General features: G+C 34.5%; 1 protein-coding gene and 1 long non-coding RNA gene across 2 annotated transcripts in view; both read left to right on the top strand.

Annotated features, from left to right (window-relative positions):
* The window catches only part of LOC134667803 (uncharacterized), a 433,239-nt gene that overhangs the window by 217,858 nt on the left and 200,401 nt on the right, over window positions 1–14,980 (top strand). The gene's annotated exons all lie outside the window — the stretch shown is intronic.
* Window positions 1–14,980, top strand: part of LOC134667154 (PAS domain-containing protein cky-1-like) — a 120,343-nt gene that overhangs the window by 55,941 nt on the left and 49,422 nt on the right. The window contains exon 4 of the mRNA XM_063524464.1: window positions 13,372–13,433. Coding sequence (XP_063380534.1) covers window positions 13,372–13,433 — 62 coding nt within the window. The remainder of the gene's footprint in view (window positions 1–13,371; window positions 13,434–14,980) is intronic.

The following is a 14,980-nucleotide window of genomic DNA, read 5'->3' on the forward strand; positions in this document are numbered from 1 at the left end:
ATGGTACATTGTACACTGAGGTACCACTAATATTTTTTGTTAATGAAAACATGTAAGACAGAGAATGTTTTACCGAAGGAGCCTTATCGGATTTAACACTTCAATCTTGTATGTTATTTTCAAGTATCCGGTTCGTAAACTTTTTGTATTATTGGTATACGAGTAATAGAGTCCCTACTTTTAAAAATTATTTGTAGAGATCCCTTATACATATTCCGTTTTCATTTGTATCTTTTACTTATTTATATGGATGGTAAAAAGTGTTTTTATTAAACACCATACAATAGGAGAATACAATTAAATGAAACAAGAATAGTGATTTTTTTCTAAATAAAAACTAAACTAACATTAGATATAACTACTTAGACTATTTTTTAATACTGAAAGATATAAGTAGTATAAGAGGTACAAAAAGAATATTTCCTAAAATATGTCATATTATTTATGAGATCATAACTTGTTATAAGCTAAAAAAGGGAATTAAACTCAAATAAATCGGATGAAAGACTCTTCGTGCTATAGAATAGTCTCCTCTTATAGATAATAATATGATTACTACTAATTATTCTCAATTTTGTACAGACATAAATTGCTTGTTAGATTTGTATTTAAAAAGATAAATCGGACATCACATTGTGATTCTGCGGACACTGAATTAATATTGATGACTCAATCATTACAAGCTTCTCACCGATAGTAATGATAGCGTCGAACCAAATTTGTAAAAGATATAAACATATTTCATTAATGTCCTATAGTAATGTGTAATTTTTGATAGTCAAGTGTTGACAGCCAATTTAGAAAGATTCTTGATTTATTTCTATAATAAATCAAATCACTTATTTGAAGTGATAGATTTGTACGCAAATATTGTGAAGAATCACGAGTACTTAGACATTAATTATGTTTATTAGCAAATTATTTTTGTTCTTATATATTGTCTCTTCATATCATAATTGACTTAGACTTAACAAATAAGCACAAAAAGTAAGCGCACAAAGTTAATTCTGTAGTCTTGGAGGATATAAAAGTAACATATAATTACGTAAAACTAATCGTGCAGGATGTCTCTGTTGAATTAGGTTTAAAAAGTAGATACTTAATTACCTTTTATTCAACATTGTTTTATAATTAGATAAGTAACCTTTATTACATTTTAATATTTGTACGAGTACATGCATTAATTAGTAATGCAGTTTTTACACACTAAGGAATATTAAAGAACTTGTTAGGTATTATTTTCATATTGCAGCATGATATTTATGATATGATATTTAGTCCGGGCGGGGCGTGAGCGTTTTATGTAAAAGTCGGGTTGCAGTCCATCTGTATCGAGTCTGTCCCTTAGAATATTATGTTTCTCTCCGCTACCTCCTTTACATAAAGTTTGTGCTTATCTAAGCGCTTTACTAAACGCGCGATGGTTACCTACTGATTACAAGTCTGAAGCCCGCAATTTCTTTATGATTCATAACTCATTATTTCCACTTACTGAGTGCCTTTAATTACATCTCCGAAAGAGTAACGCTGGCCCCAAGTTTCACTTTTCAACACCTATTTACTGTTGCAATGCCCAATGCTTTCAATATATATCGTTCTACTGGTAGACCCCGTGACTTTGTCGGTGTAACATAATATGAGTGTGATGTGGATATCGATACCTAGTGTTTAGACGAGGCTGTCAAACAACATAAAAACGTATGGATTTTTTTTTATTTAAAAAAATGTTATTTTGTCATATTAATACTGCATATAATTATTATCATTTTGGTTATGTGTATTGTTTAAATTGTTTGGTGCTTAAATACTACATACTTACTACAAAATAATTAATATATCACTGGGTTGATAGAGTTGTCACACACCTATTAGTTCAATAATAATTTCTGCAAACATTTAGATTTTTTAACAATCACACAAACCGACAGACACATCTAAATTATTAAACACAAAAATACGCATTGGGTTAATATAAAAACCATACATCAGTCGACATCGTTACTCTATCTAATTTCTAATCTAACTACAGCTTAATAAATAGCCACTTGTTGAAATCGATTTTAGACTTGATTTATTCATCGGGTGACCTGTATTTATGCAGCCGACCGATTCAAATATATTGTATCGATTAAAAACTCACACCAACCGCGCTTCGTTTGATGATTTGTTTTGACAGACCTTATCAAATTGTGTATAAAACTTCACGCGTTGGTACTTTAAGATCCAAAGCGAAATGTCAAGGAAATTAATAATTATAAGTTGTGTTTAACTTTGTCGTAACTTCCTTAGCACTTATGAAAATAATTAATTAAACTCCAACTTGTAATTTACTAAATACGTACCAACGATGTTTTTAACATGTGTAAAGGAAATCGACTATGAATTTTTAATGACGAAGATGATAACATTTAGTCTATGATTATGTTGTAGGTATTGAAATTGATTGGTCAATTATATACATTGAACTGTCATTAGAAGAAACATGTACTTTTCAATTATGAAAAGACAAGTATCTATAGGTACCTATTTTGCTAATATAAATTCAGAATGTTATTCTTATTTGAGTAGTTCGTTTATTTTTACTAAATAAACACCCGTTATTTCGGCCCCGCTTAAGTTCATTTATATAACAAACGCATAAATACCTTTACAGCACCCGTCTAACGTGAAGTGCGAGTTTGACGTGATTAAACAGCTTGACAGATCTTTAGATTGTAGCATGAAATAATTACATGCTGTTGTAATAACAGTATTCAATGCACCTATTAATAGCCGTGTTAACAGCAACCAGAAGTAACAGACAGAAATTGGTTGCATATATCAGACAACGTTGATACACTATGAACTATAAGTGCAACATCGATACCACGAATATCAAGGGAAATGGCAAATAGTTCGTGTTAACGAATCTTATAGAGAGTAAGAATGAAAAAATATTAAACCACGGAGAAAATCATTTGTTACTTTGTCTCAATCGGGTTAAATATTTCGAGTTATGGGGCTTTGAAGGGAAGGGAATAACATTTTATTTCGTGTGAGGATTTCGCCTTATCGAGGTTTGAGTTATTGAGTTTCCAGTGTATAACAGGACCTCTTATGGTATAACAGAGATAGTCGCTAATTGCACATAACATACCTAAAAATAAATATAATCTTATTTTAATATGTATGTATGTTTCTCCACTGACTCTTGGCCTATGAGACACTGTCAATCCGGATCCTCCGCCTCTAATGTACATACCTAATGGGCGCTTCACACGCGCTAACGCGTTGCCATGACAAGCTAATTTGGTTGACGCGTGTGAAACGTTAATTGCCGTGCTCGACAGGCCGTCGGTATGAAGACGACCTCAGTTTCGAAACATAAGTGATTGTTTTTGATAATTTTGTAATTTATCGGTTTTTATTGCGTGGACGATGCGGACTTAAGAAATGATTTTGGTATTTGAGTATAAATATATTGACGTGAATGTGTATATATGTAATAAGCTAAATAAATGGACAGCCTAAATCAAGTCTCCTTAAATCAGATATATTACCAAGTATACAATAATTCATTATTTTGGGTTAAAATGCCCTAGACACACACATCAAATTTTATAACACTCACCGCTTGCTATGGAGATGGAATACCTAAATAGCAGCAAATAGTACGGATGTCTTTAAACAATAACGCTGACTGTATACTTTCACTAGAAGTATATGTATATCGTATAAGAAAATCGAGGGCTTGTTGCACCGTGGTCACAACGTGGAAGGAGTGCCACGCTTCTGGTTCAAACTACCTAGAGAGAGAAAGCAAATCTGCAAAATAGACAGTGAATTATTTCATACACATGAACTCATTAAATGCAAACCAAAAGTCGATCCGTTCACACATGCTCGCACAATTACAGACCGACGGACTGACATACAATAGTCTTATTTAAGAGTGAGCCCGAAAAGGCCTCGCACGACCGTAGACTTAAGTGCTCGTGAGACTCTAGAACAATTTCTTTTATAGTAATTGCCTATAGCATTTGCATAAGGAGGCTCTTCGCAGCCACTATAAGCCCTGCTTACTTTCACAAAATCGTATTTTACTTAACTATACAGGTAAAATTTTACTTTGCACAATAAACAATAAAGTTCAGAATCTGGTAATGGACATTAGCTGGAATGGTTAGCTGATTGAAATATTAAAAATATGTTTATTTTCTTGTAACATTGCGACCAACTTTTGGTTCGAACACAAATGAAAGAAGTAATCGTTGCAGTAAATACAAGGTAAATATTTTAAATACATTCTCGATCTACATAAGGTCTACATTACATCATATTGCAAAAAAGAAAAGCGTAGAGGAGAAAAATGGCAATAAAGATTTGCCAAAGTTTTCAAAACATCCATAGAAAAGCCAAATGTTCCAATAAGTATAAGGTATATAAAAACGGTGTGTTCCTATTTACATAGCCTATTTATAAGTAGGGTAAGTATTCTAAGGCATTGGTTTCAGTATACGCAAAGAGCCGGTATTTGTTTGGAACCCGGTTTGGAATTTTATATCTCATTGTCTTGGGTTCTCATAGCGCACAGAATTCCTGCTCGAGCCGAGCCTGTTTATTTGGCAGTCATGTTTATGTTATTACCGATGTTCGAATGTACGGAATTCGATGCTTGGCCACTATTCTCGTGTAAGTAAATGTTCTAGGCAGTACGAGTAAATACAATGCTTACCATCTGCGATTTGTACCGTGAAACAACTCAATTTTAAGTTACAGTCAAATGCAAGTCTCAATAAACACTTCACTTCATAAAAATAATTTATACTCAACATTCATTTTGAAATCGCAATGGTTTTATTCATGATTTTTGTGACGATGAATCTGTTAGTTCCAAATTTTATCATAAAGGTAAGTATACAATTAAAATAGTTGTATAGATATATAATATTCCGGAGGCCATCCATATCGTTAGCTTGGTTGTAACTACACTGTAGGTTCAATAAAATCCGATATTCAATAAAATTTTAATAAAAGTATCATTTGCAAGTGACCTTTCGCCATTGTAAAATATTCAAGTTTGACGAATTCCACTTGTCATACAAAATCATTAGCGGGTGTCAGAATACAATTATTGAAATAAAAGAACATTGTTGAAACACAAATAGTTTTATTTTACTACAGGCATTATTTATTATTATTTTTATAATAGATTTTACTTATTTTACTTTTTTTTATTTTCTATCGACTGGATCTAAAGAGAATTTTTATTGTTTTTATATTTATCCATCCGTCGTTCTCACCATTTATAAAATGTGATTCAATTTAATAAGGCCACATACACACCAGGTACTTATTAAAAATAAAAAGCGGCGCGGCGGGTGATGTTTTGCGGGCGGCAGAAATAACTGGGCACAGATTGACGAGATACATACATTAGGCGACTAACGAACATCTCAATTTAGCTACCCACCTGCCTGCAGCGAGCTTAAATAAACAGTCTATTCGAAATGGAATTTGGCTAGAAGTCGTGGGTGTTTTATTCTATTGGGCCTTGTTATTTATAAGGGAAATTCCTGTACCTGGTTTTGTTTTCAGTTTGTTTTAGTATGATTAGCAGTAAGTAGGTAAATTAAATGAGTTTTGCCGCTTTGCATTGAATATCGATATATTCAAATTGGTTTAAACTCTAGATTTATGAATATGCTTAGTATCTAAATACTAATGATTTAGGTATATTTTTAAAGTAAACGCTTAATATGTTACTGCCAAACCAAATTAGTAAACAGATAGTCTTCAAAGCCAAACAGATAAATTAGTGTCTTATTAATTAGCCAATCGATCATTTAAATCAACACGAACTAAAACATAGCTGCCTCAGAGATGTATGTATTATGCTAATTTGGTGTAGTGCTCATAGCGGATAACTTAAATTATAATTTGTAAATGTTTGTAATGTTGGTACTAATTATTCTAATTATTCAGGATATAATCAATTTTTAGGGTTCCGTACCCCAAAAGGAAAAAACGGAACCCTTATAGGATCACTCGTGCGTCTGTCTGTCCGTCCGTCTGTCACAGCCAATTTGCTCCGAAACTACTGGACCAATTAAGTTGAAATTTCGTACACATATGTAAGTCTGTGACCCAAAAACGGATATGTAACGTCAACAAATGAATTTTAAACATAGGGGCTACTTTTGGGGGGTAAACCATAAAATTAAAAATCAAAGTTTTGCAAACTATGTCGTATTACATATCAAACGAAAGAGCTCATTATGAGAATCTCAAATATATTTTTTTTATAAATTTACGATAAAAATTTTAGAAGTTATTCAAGAAAATAGACAAAAAATGACCTTTCCCCCCCTCTATCTCCGAAACTACTAAGTCTAAAATTCTGAACAAAATACACAAAATAGTCCTTTACCTAAAGATGACAGGAAAACTTATTAGAAATCTAGAGTCAAGCGTGAGTCGGATTTAAAAACAAAAATGCGGTTTAGGTTTTTTTAGGGACACAGCCGCAATACTTTAAGTGTAACATGATGTAGACAGCTATTGCGAAGGCCCTAGGCCGATATCCGCATAAGGCCGAAGACCCGAAGCATCCCGAAGAGGCGTGCCTTTAGCTTCAAGCGTGAGTTGGACTGTAGATAAAAAAATGCGACTAGGCTGTATCTGGCACACAGCCGCAATGGTACTTGTAGTACTGATTGATTAGGTTACTAGGTATTGTCACGTGTTTTAAAAAGCACTATACAGGGTGACCAAAAAATAAACTAAGTGTATTCCCGTTGCCGACGTGCAACCCCGAAATCGCGAAGAAAAATTTGGCTGTTTCATACGTTTTGGCTGGTCCGTTTTCTATGGGAGGATACATTTTTTTTCGCGATTTCGGGTCCCATAGTAAATGTTGCTCAGTAGGTATAATCCCAAAACCTCCCTGGCTTCGGAAATGTGCGTATTTTTTGGCCACCTTGTAGGTATTATCTCTCTTCGGCCTTCGCTTTTAAAACACTTGCGGAAGTTGTAGGAAGCGCGACCCGTCGGACGCTCCGAGTTTTAAGCTCTACGCGGAGCCACAGAATAAATAATAGTACTAGGTACAGAAGACTCACGCTCTAACAAAACGCGTCTGTCACGATCAGCACAGATATGGCCGCTAGGTGGCGACAGCGTCACGCGCGGCTTTTGGCAAACCCCAAAATTGGGGTCGAACGGATGTACTTTTAGCTACCTGTAGCAAAGTGACGAAATCGCTGAGTGAGACACGCCTGGCGGAGCTCGGTCTTCAGTCTTCGCATTTAGACACTTGTACTATTGTTCGGCATTTAATTCCCTATCTAAGCTACTTTGCATATTTGCAGAGATATAAGCCACCACGCCAGAAAACTTCATATTACATGTGTTGAAAACTTGATTGACTCATTCGGGTTTTTCAAGACGTTTCACTCACGTCACGTTACACGTACAAAAAAAAATTGTTGAAAATTGTGTGATGTACGGAACCCTTGAAACGCGAGTCCGACTCGCACTTGACCAGTTTTTTTTTTACACAGTTCTACTGTTGCAGTTAACAGTTTTATTAGCATTGACTTCAAGATATCATCTTTTATATTGACTAGCTCACACCGGTTAATTGTGTGTTCCTGTTCGTCATTAAATTTAATGTAACTAAATAATTTGTGAAGCCGCTGGATGGCGTCGGAACGAATGGTCCACTCGTTAAAATCAGTTAGGGCGTTCGTGGGCCATTTGCTGCGACTTGGACTAATGCTCGAGGCAACTACACTATTATATTTGTATTAGAGACGCGGAAAAATAATTCATGATAAGTAATTCTACAGATATTTTTTGCAATAAATTATGTCTTGATTGTAGTCCACCCAACGGCCTGAGTCCTTTATATGCATTTGAAAACTATAGGTAAGTTAACTATAACATTATAGATAAGCGTACAGGATTCTCATTTTAATGATATTATTCCTCGGGATAAGGAGACCAATGTCTTCCGGCAGTTTCAAGATCACATAACCACAAGGTGAGGAATTGTTATGAATAAAATATATATATATTGGACAATCTTACACAAATCGACCTAGGTCCGCAGTAAACTCAGTAAGGCTTGACTTGTAGGTATTAAACGATGATATTATAATGTATATTTACCCCACAATCTCTCTGCTTTGCCTAAAGGTTGACTGGTAGAGAATGCCTCATGGCATTAAGTCCGCCTTTTGTACTGTAAGGTTTTCTTTTGTGCAATAAAGGTTAATGTACAAATCCTTATTTATTTATTTGTGACGTCCCACGGTCAAAGGTACCTTATGGCGGGTATGGAGTTATGCATACCCCAGTAATCTACAATAAATAAGCTATCGATAATACAAAATATCAACCTCCTAAGTTGCGTAGTTACAGAGACATGATTTTTTGAAAATAATGTTGTGAAATGAGCAACTTTACGATAGAGAAGTTTTAAGTTTAGCTGCCTAAAAAACTATGTTCCTGAAGTAAGTTACATAGTTGACTACAAATAATAATACCTTATATATCTGAGATTAAAAAAACGTTGCGACTTGTTCTGTAATGCAAATAGAAACCTTTGATATCGACTGATTTATGTGTATACTAACCAGTCTCTTGAAAATAAAGTTTTATTTCATTTTCACGATTGATTGCAATGAGCTCTCAAGATTTAAATTTTATCTATTAGAAAACGACACTAAGAGACAGTTTAAGCAAAAAACAATACCGATTTAGAGGTGAAAATGTATTTTCTGACTTTTTCATATAAAATCAGAAAATTGAATATTTTTACTTTTAATGTAACACACAGTCAATTTTTCTGAGCACATATGAAAGATATTCTGTCATTCAAATGAAATAAATCCTAAAACCCCAACTAAATACTATATTTAACCCCTTATGCCACTTTAAACTTACATAACAATAACAGTATTTGCTCCATACATTTACGAAAAGGTACCTTATGGAAATAAATCTAATAATACATCACTACAAAACATCAATCACATTGAAGCTTTTATCTTTTATGAATAGAAAATATTAATTTAAATTAAACTGCCACAAATTTAATTGGTTCTTCGTCATAATAATCTTAAAAATGACCAATAATTTGTAAGTATGTAATGAAAAGGTACCTTGTGGTTAAGTTACATGATGAGGCATGATGATGATGGAACAGTTAGGATAAACTAATAATATTTTGGGGTAAAGATGTTATAAATCGTCTATTTCTTATCAATAATATATTTTGGTTGCCATTGAAGACAAGCGGCATTGAGGTTCAATGACCTTAGATATTCCATAAGGTAATGCGTCGGGTATTGGCATTTTTCAGCAAACCAATGGCTGATTTATTGCATGCGACCAAACCAAATGAAGATTATTCTAGTTAAGAAAGACTTGACGAGAGTAACTTTAGTATAATAGCAGGCTACTTGGATTTATAATGTCGGTCGATGTACGGTTATAATATTTGCTAGGCGCCCCAACCAGAACTGAAATAATCAAATTAGTTTTGCAGAATGCTAATACAGTTCTCTACCAAACTTCTTTTCCCGTATTGACTAGTTTTTTTGGAAATTTTCAACCTTTTTTCCATAAGGTACCTTTTTACTAAACTCTGAGACGACGTTACTAGGCTTATAACTAACTTATAACAATAATAAAAACAGGTAAACAAACGTTACACATTAAGGTTTGAGATCACACAATAAAAAAAAATTGAACATTTTTTCACCTCTTTACAAAACATTTCATATCTCCGAAACTAGAAACCCTCATAAGGTACCTTTTCCCGTGGAACGTCACATTTAAACTTGTTGCACAAAACTGTATTCACAAAAGGCGCGCATAATACCATGTGAAATTCTCTACCAGTCAACCGTAGGGCAACGCAGTAAATATTGTACAGTCGCCATCAGATATATCGGAGCGGCCAAGGTGATCACAATATCTGAACAGGCACTCTAACGCCTTGACAATAGAGGCGTGCTCAGATATTTGTGAGCACCTTGGCCGCTCCGATATATATGATAGCGACTGTAGATGGTGCATTTGAAAAACCAAAAGAAAACATTATTACAAGAAGCACCTGTGGTTATGTTAGCTACCTATTAAAGTACATAATAAAACCCTCGAGTCTTTCTACTATTGAGTTAGATTAAATAATAAAAAGCAGTACCACATACATGGGCAATTAGAGACAACTCGAACAACATTAAATTCAATAATGCTTTATTATAACAATGTTTGCAATGAGAGCAACTGGAGCAATGCGGGCTCCTGGCGGTAGGCAGATATTTATCTAATGCGGTTGTTCCTACCAGGAATTCAGAGAAAACTCACAAGTGATACAGTAGCTTAATTGTAGCCGTATAAACCTGTACAATTTCGTGATATGCTATTTAATTTTTTCTGATGTATAGTTAAAATGTTGCCAAAAAAAGCATGCTGTGTTTACTCAATGCATAAGATAGCTGCATGTGGAGTTTCACACTAAGCACCAGACGTTATTAAAAATGTAAAATTTAATAGGTATATTAACACAAATAGCAAACACAAAATAAAGCAATATATCATTAAATTAGGTAATGATGATCATAAATATTTAAATGAAATTGTACTTACACAAATGTGTGTGTTGTGTATGTAACGTAAGTTTATACATTTGTATGTAAGTTATTTCCTCAGAAACCCCTAAAAACGCCACGTTCATAATTGCGCGGAAAGCTTTAGACCTCTGGCACCGCTAGCCATTCGCTAATAAATTCTAGTCACACAGCGAGAGATAAATTGTACTATTCCTATTCCTAATCAAAACTGGCTCTTATGATTTCGCCCGACTTATCAATATTCTAATCCATCCTCCGTACCCTTTTGAGATAGTTTAGAAAGTGTAAATCCCCTTATACACCGTGGCGGGCCCATTAGACTCAGAATTATTCGATATCTTATCGATATAATCGTACGGCTAGTTATTGTTTATCGTTGTTCCCTATGCCGCCGGTCGAGAAAGTATCGATCGGTTGATTCGATTAATTAATCGAATGTCGCATAAGTGCTGTTTCGGGTGTTTCCGCCGAAGGCAGTTGTCTAATTGTTTAATGACAAGCCTGATTAGTAGTCGCCTGCAGTAAGTAAAGCAACGTTGTCATAAGATAAGATTCAAAAACGATTATGTAGGAATTACCGATCTTAGTTCCTTATTTATTATTTATTGTTAGGAATATACCTATCTTCCTAATTCCTGGGAGCTGGGAGCACTTATTCCAAAAACCGGCCAAGTGCGAGTCGGACCCGCGCACGAAGTTTTCCGTAGGCTTGTTCGGAAAGATCTCATGTTTAAATATTTATTATATTCTGTTTTTAGTATTTTTTGTTATTGCGGCCACAGAAATACATCATCTCGGAAAATTTCAACTAGCTAGCTATCACGGTTCATGACATACAGCCTGGCGACAGACAGACAGACGGACGGACGGACAGACGAAGTCTTAGTAATAGGGTCCCGTTTTTACTCTTTGGGTACGAAACCCTAAAAACGTAGAAGCCTGGCGAGGTTAGCTCTTAATTTATGTTTCAATACTTAAAGACTAAGTTCAGTACACGTCAAAATTTAAGTATTTTCTTCATGTCGAATATTGAAAACGTAAATGGTTTATTTGGTTACCATTATACGTAAAAAGCTCGCACTCTGCATTGAGTATGTTTCCCGCATTGCCTCACTATGATCGGAACGTTGCGCAAGAACGTAATGCAGCGATGAGATATGTATCGTGCGAGTAGGCTGCTCCAAATTATCGATTGTTCGGATTCTTGTGCGAGCTTGTGGTACACCAAAAGATATGATGTATTAATATATTTTGGTTCCTGACATAAACAGCCATTAAGGTGCAGACAACCAATTTTATTCCTAGGCCACAATAAAACCTTGTCGCTTTAACTAATGGATACATGACGTACGGTCGAGAAAATTGATTATTTAGCAGTTTACGGTTCAATTTACAGCTCTTAGCATAAGTATGTACAACCAAATTTACTTGAACCGCAAATTGCTAAACGTACATCACTCAATAAGCACTGTGTCGTAGAAGATAACCAAACTGTTTCATTACGACGTGGTTCTATAGTGGCCTAGGAATCAAATTGGTTGACTGTAGGTATATGTTTCAAAAGACCAATGGTATTTTTCTCTTTTTCTTATGTTTAATACGAACTTGCAGGTTTTGTCTATGATACTACTGAACATGGACGCAAAATTTGAAACCATCAAAATATAAAATTTTGAAAGTTAGGCAAGCTTATTCAGAACGAGCATTTTTCTTTTGTGCAGGTACCTTAATTATCTGAATATTTTATCAGATCACATATCATGCGCATCGTGTGACCGCATCTTCAAGACAAAGTTTGGTTTTGCGAGCCACATTAGGGGCATTTCATAATCCGGATAAAAATTGTTGATGGAGTCGCCATTGCCGGATACGGCAAGGAGGAGAAGGAGGATTTTATCATATAGCCTAGCTACTACTGTGTTCTCTGCCTTAGTGATCGTATTCACATCGTATCTGAAAGCGATGACTTCTTGTCGCGACACATTACAGTCGTATTAGCCGTTCTATTATGATTGCACTGTAATGTCTCACTAAACGACGTTTACGGTCCAACGATGTGCTTGAGACGTAACTGTTGTTTTAATATTTATTGCATTTCGAGCATTAAATATTAGGTCAGTTGAGGACTAATACTGTATAACTTCTGGAAATATAATAGTTCTAAGCAGTCTATCCGAATTATAACTTTGATTTAGTCAAAGCATGTCATGAGACTGGCCCTAACTTACCCCTTTTTTTTTTACGTTGGGGAAATGCGTTTACGCGTGCCACCTGGTCCGGGGGAACCAGGGGGGATGACGGACTAACCAATGAAGGACTACCGTCTAAAACCACCAACGAGTGCCGGCTCCACCTCAGATAGGGTGCCGCAGGGTCGCTATCAGCATTCGACCGCGTGCGCCCCGGCGGTCGGCCTGCAGGCCGTAAGCATTTTGGGTGTTAGTTGGTTAGCACCCCAGTTCTGTGAGCTTTTACCCGCAGGAACTCCCCCGGGCCCTAACTTACCCCTATCTTATATCACCAGAAATAAAAAAATATGGTAAAGCGTTTTTTCTGGTCTACTGGTTTACTATACCTACCTATTATGTTATTGGCCATCTGTTATGTAAGCATTCATATGTAATCCTTTTATTTACGGCTGTTGTTGTCCTAAATATCAATAAATTAGTTATGCCCTAATTTTATTTAAATATTATATATTATATCGTTTAAATAAACATATTAAGTATTTTTTTTTGCTTTGTTACAGTTTTCAAACGCTTTGACATCAATCAGCAACAACCTCCGGCTCCTAACTTTGGTTTTTCTAAAGTAAGTAACGATACTTATCATAAAAAACTTCTTAATTATTTTCTTTCATTGAATGCAACTAAACACTTTTTTACACACATACATTTTGCATGTACTTCATAAACAAAATGTGCCTTGTTTCATTGCTCTTGAGTGTATTAATTATGACGCAGACTAATCTATAATTAGCACATACACTTTATCTTTATACAATACACAAATTCCCACGCTTCATAATTATGTAGCTCATTCAAATAAGCTTCTCCTACCGTCGCTTTCTTTCCAAAGGTGCTCATAATTTGTCAAAAAGAGACCAAAGCATGTGGAACAAACTTCAATAGTTCGTAAGAATACATTAAGAGGGAGTGGTAGCATACCCTCTTATTAACTTTAATTCGGTTGGTTTTAATCATAAGTTGGGAGCAATTTTTCATACTAGCCGCTGTGTGTTACCGTTTTATTTGAAAAGATTTAAAAGAATATATCTTTAGAGGTCACTTTTTAGTTTAACTTAACACAAAATAAACATACCAGTTTTATTTTGTGTTAAGTTTAGACAACTGAATTCAGAAACTTATGTTAAAACCAGTTATCCTTTAAAAGTGCATCAATACATATATGGTTGGTTGTCCATAAGACTAGCAATATGCTGATAGAGCTTCAGCTCAAGTTACCCCACTAAAGTCGAAATTATTGTTTTTCTACTTTAGTGAAATATCTAAATTACTTATCAAGATATTTATCATAAGCAAAAGCGGTTCTAGCAGTTCTTTCACCTACATAATATACATTTGTATTTTACCATGGTTATGCAATATTTAAAAAGGTAGGCCACTTGACTTGACCTCGTATAACGTGTCCATTTTCCTTGTCATAAATATTACAGTCACTAACTTACTTGTAGTTTCCATCAAATAATGTATAAATAGCACATGTAAAATATATTTAAGTCCTTCCGAAATTTAACAGCTAAACTCTCCATGGCTCGCTCATAAAGTATTGTGAACACAGCGCTAATTTCCCTGTAGGAAATGATAACAGAACCGAATACTTTATGTGACAAATACTCGATTGTGGTGTGCTGCGATTGGCTATTCGATTGTGTGCTTATTTAATTTATTCGCGCCATAACTTTGCGGTCGCGGCTAGGCATAATGGAATGAGAGCGCTGGAGAAATGAAGACAGTATTTTATTTGGCTAATAAGTTTAAATATAGGTTAGATACTAAATTAGTTACGAGTTTAGATATACTTTTGGAATTTGAAATTAAATCGTTTTCTCGTTTTGTGTCATTACTTGTATTGATTAAGAGTGACATTCATCATACATAAATACATAATTCACGAGTGTTTAAGTTATTTATGAAAAGCACGAGTTAGCGTTATAAGGTATATATATATATATATATATATATATAAGGTATATATTTTATATATAATATTCATTTGTCTATCCATAAGTAAATTTTCCAGTATTATCAATCTTATATGAGTCATGCATTACACATATTACGATACATTGTTCACAGCTTATTCCTAAAATATATGTATTTCTAACACCATAAACT

The sequence above is a fragment of the Cydia fagiglandana genome, chromosome 1 (genome assembly GCF_963556715.1).
Source record: "Cydia fagiglandana chromosome 1, ilCydFagi1.1, whole genome shotgun sequence".
NCBI lineage: Eukaryota > Metazoa > Arthropoda > Insecta > Lepidoptera > Tortricidae > Cydia > Cydia fagiglandana.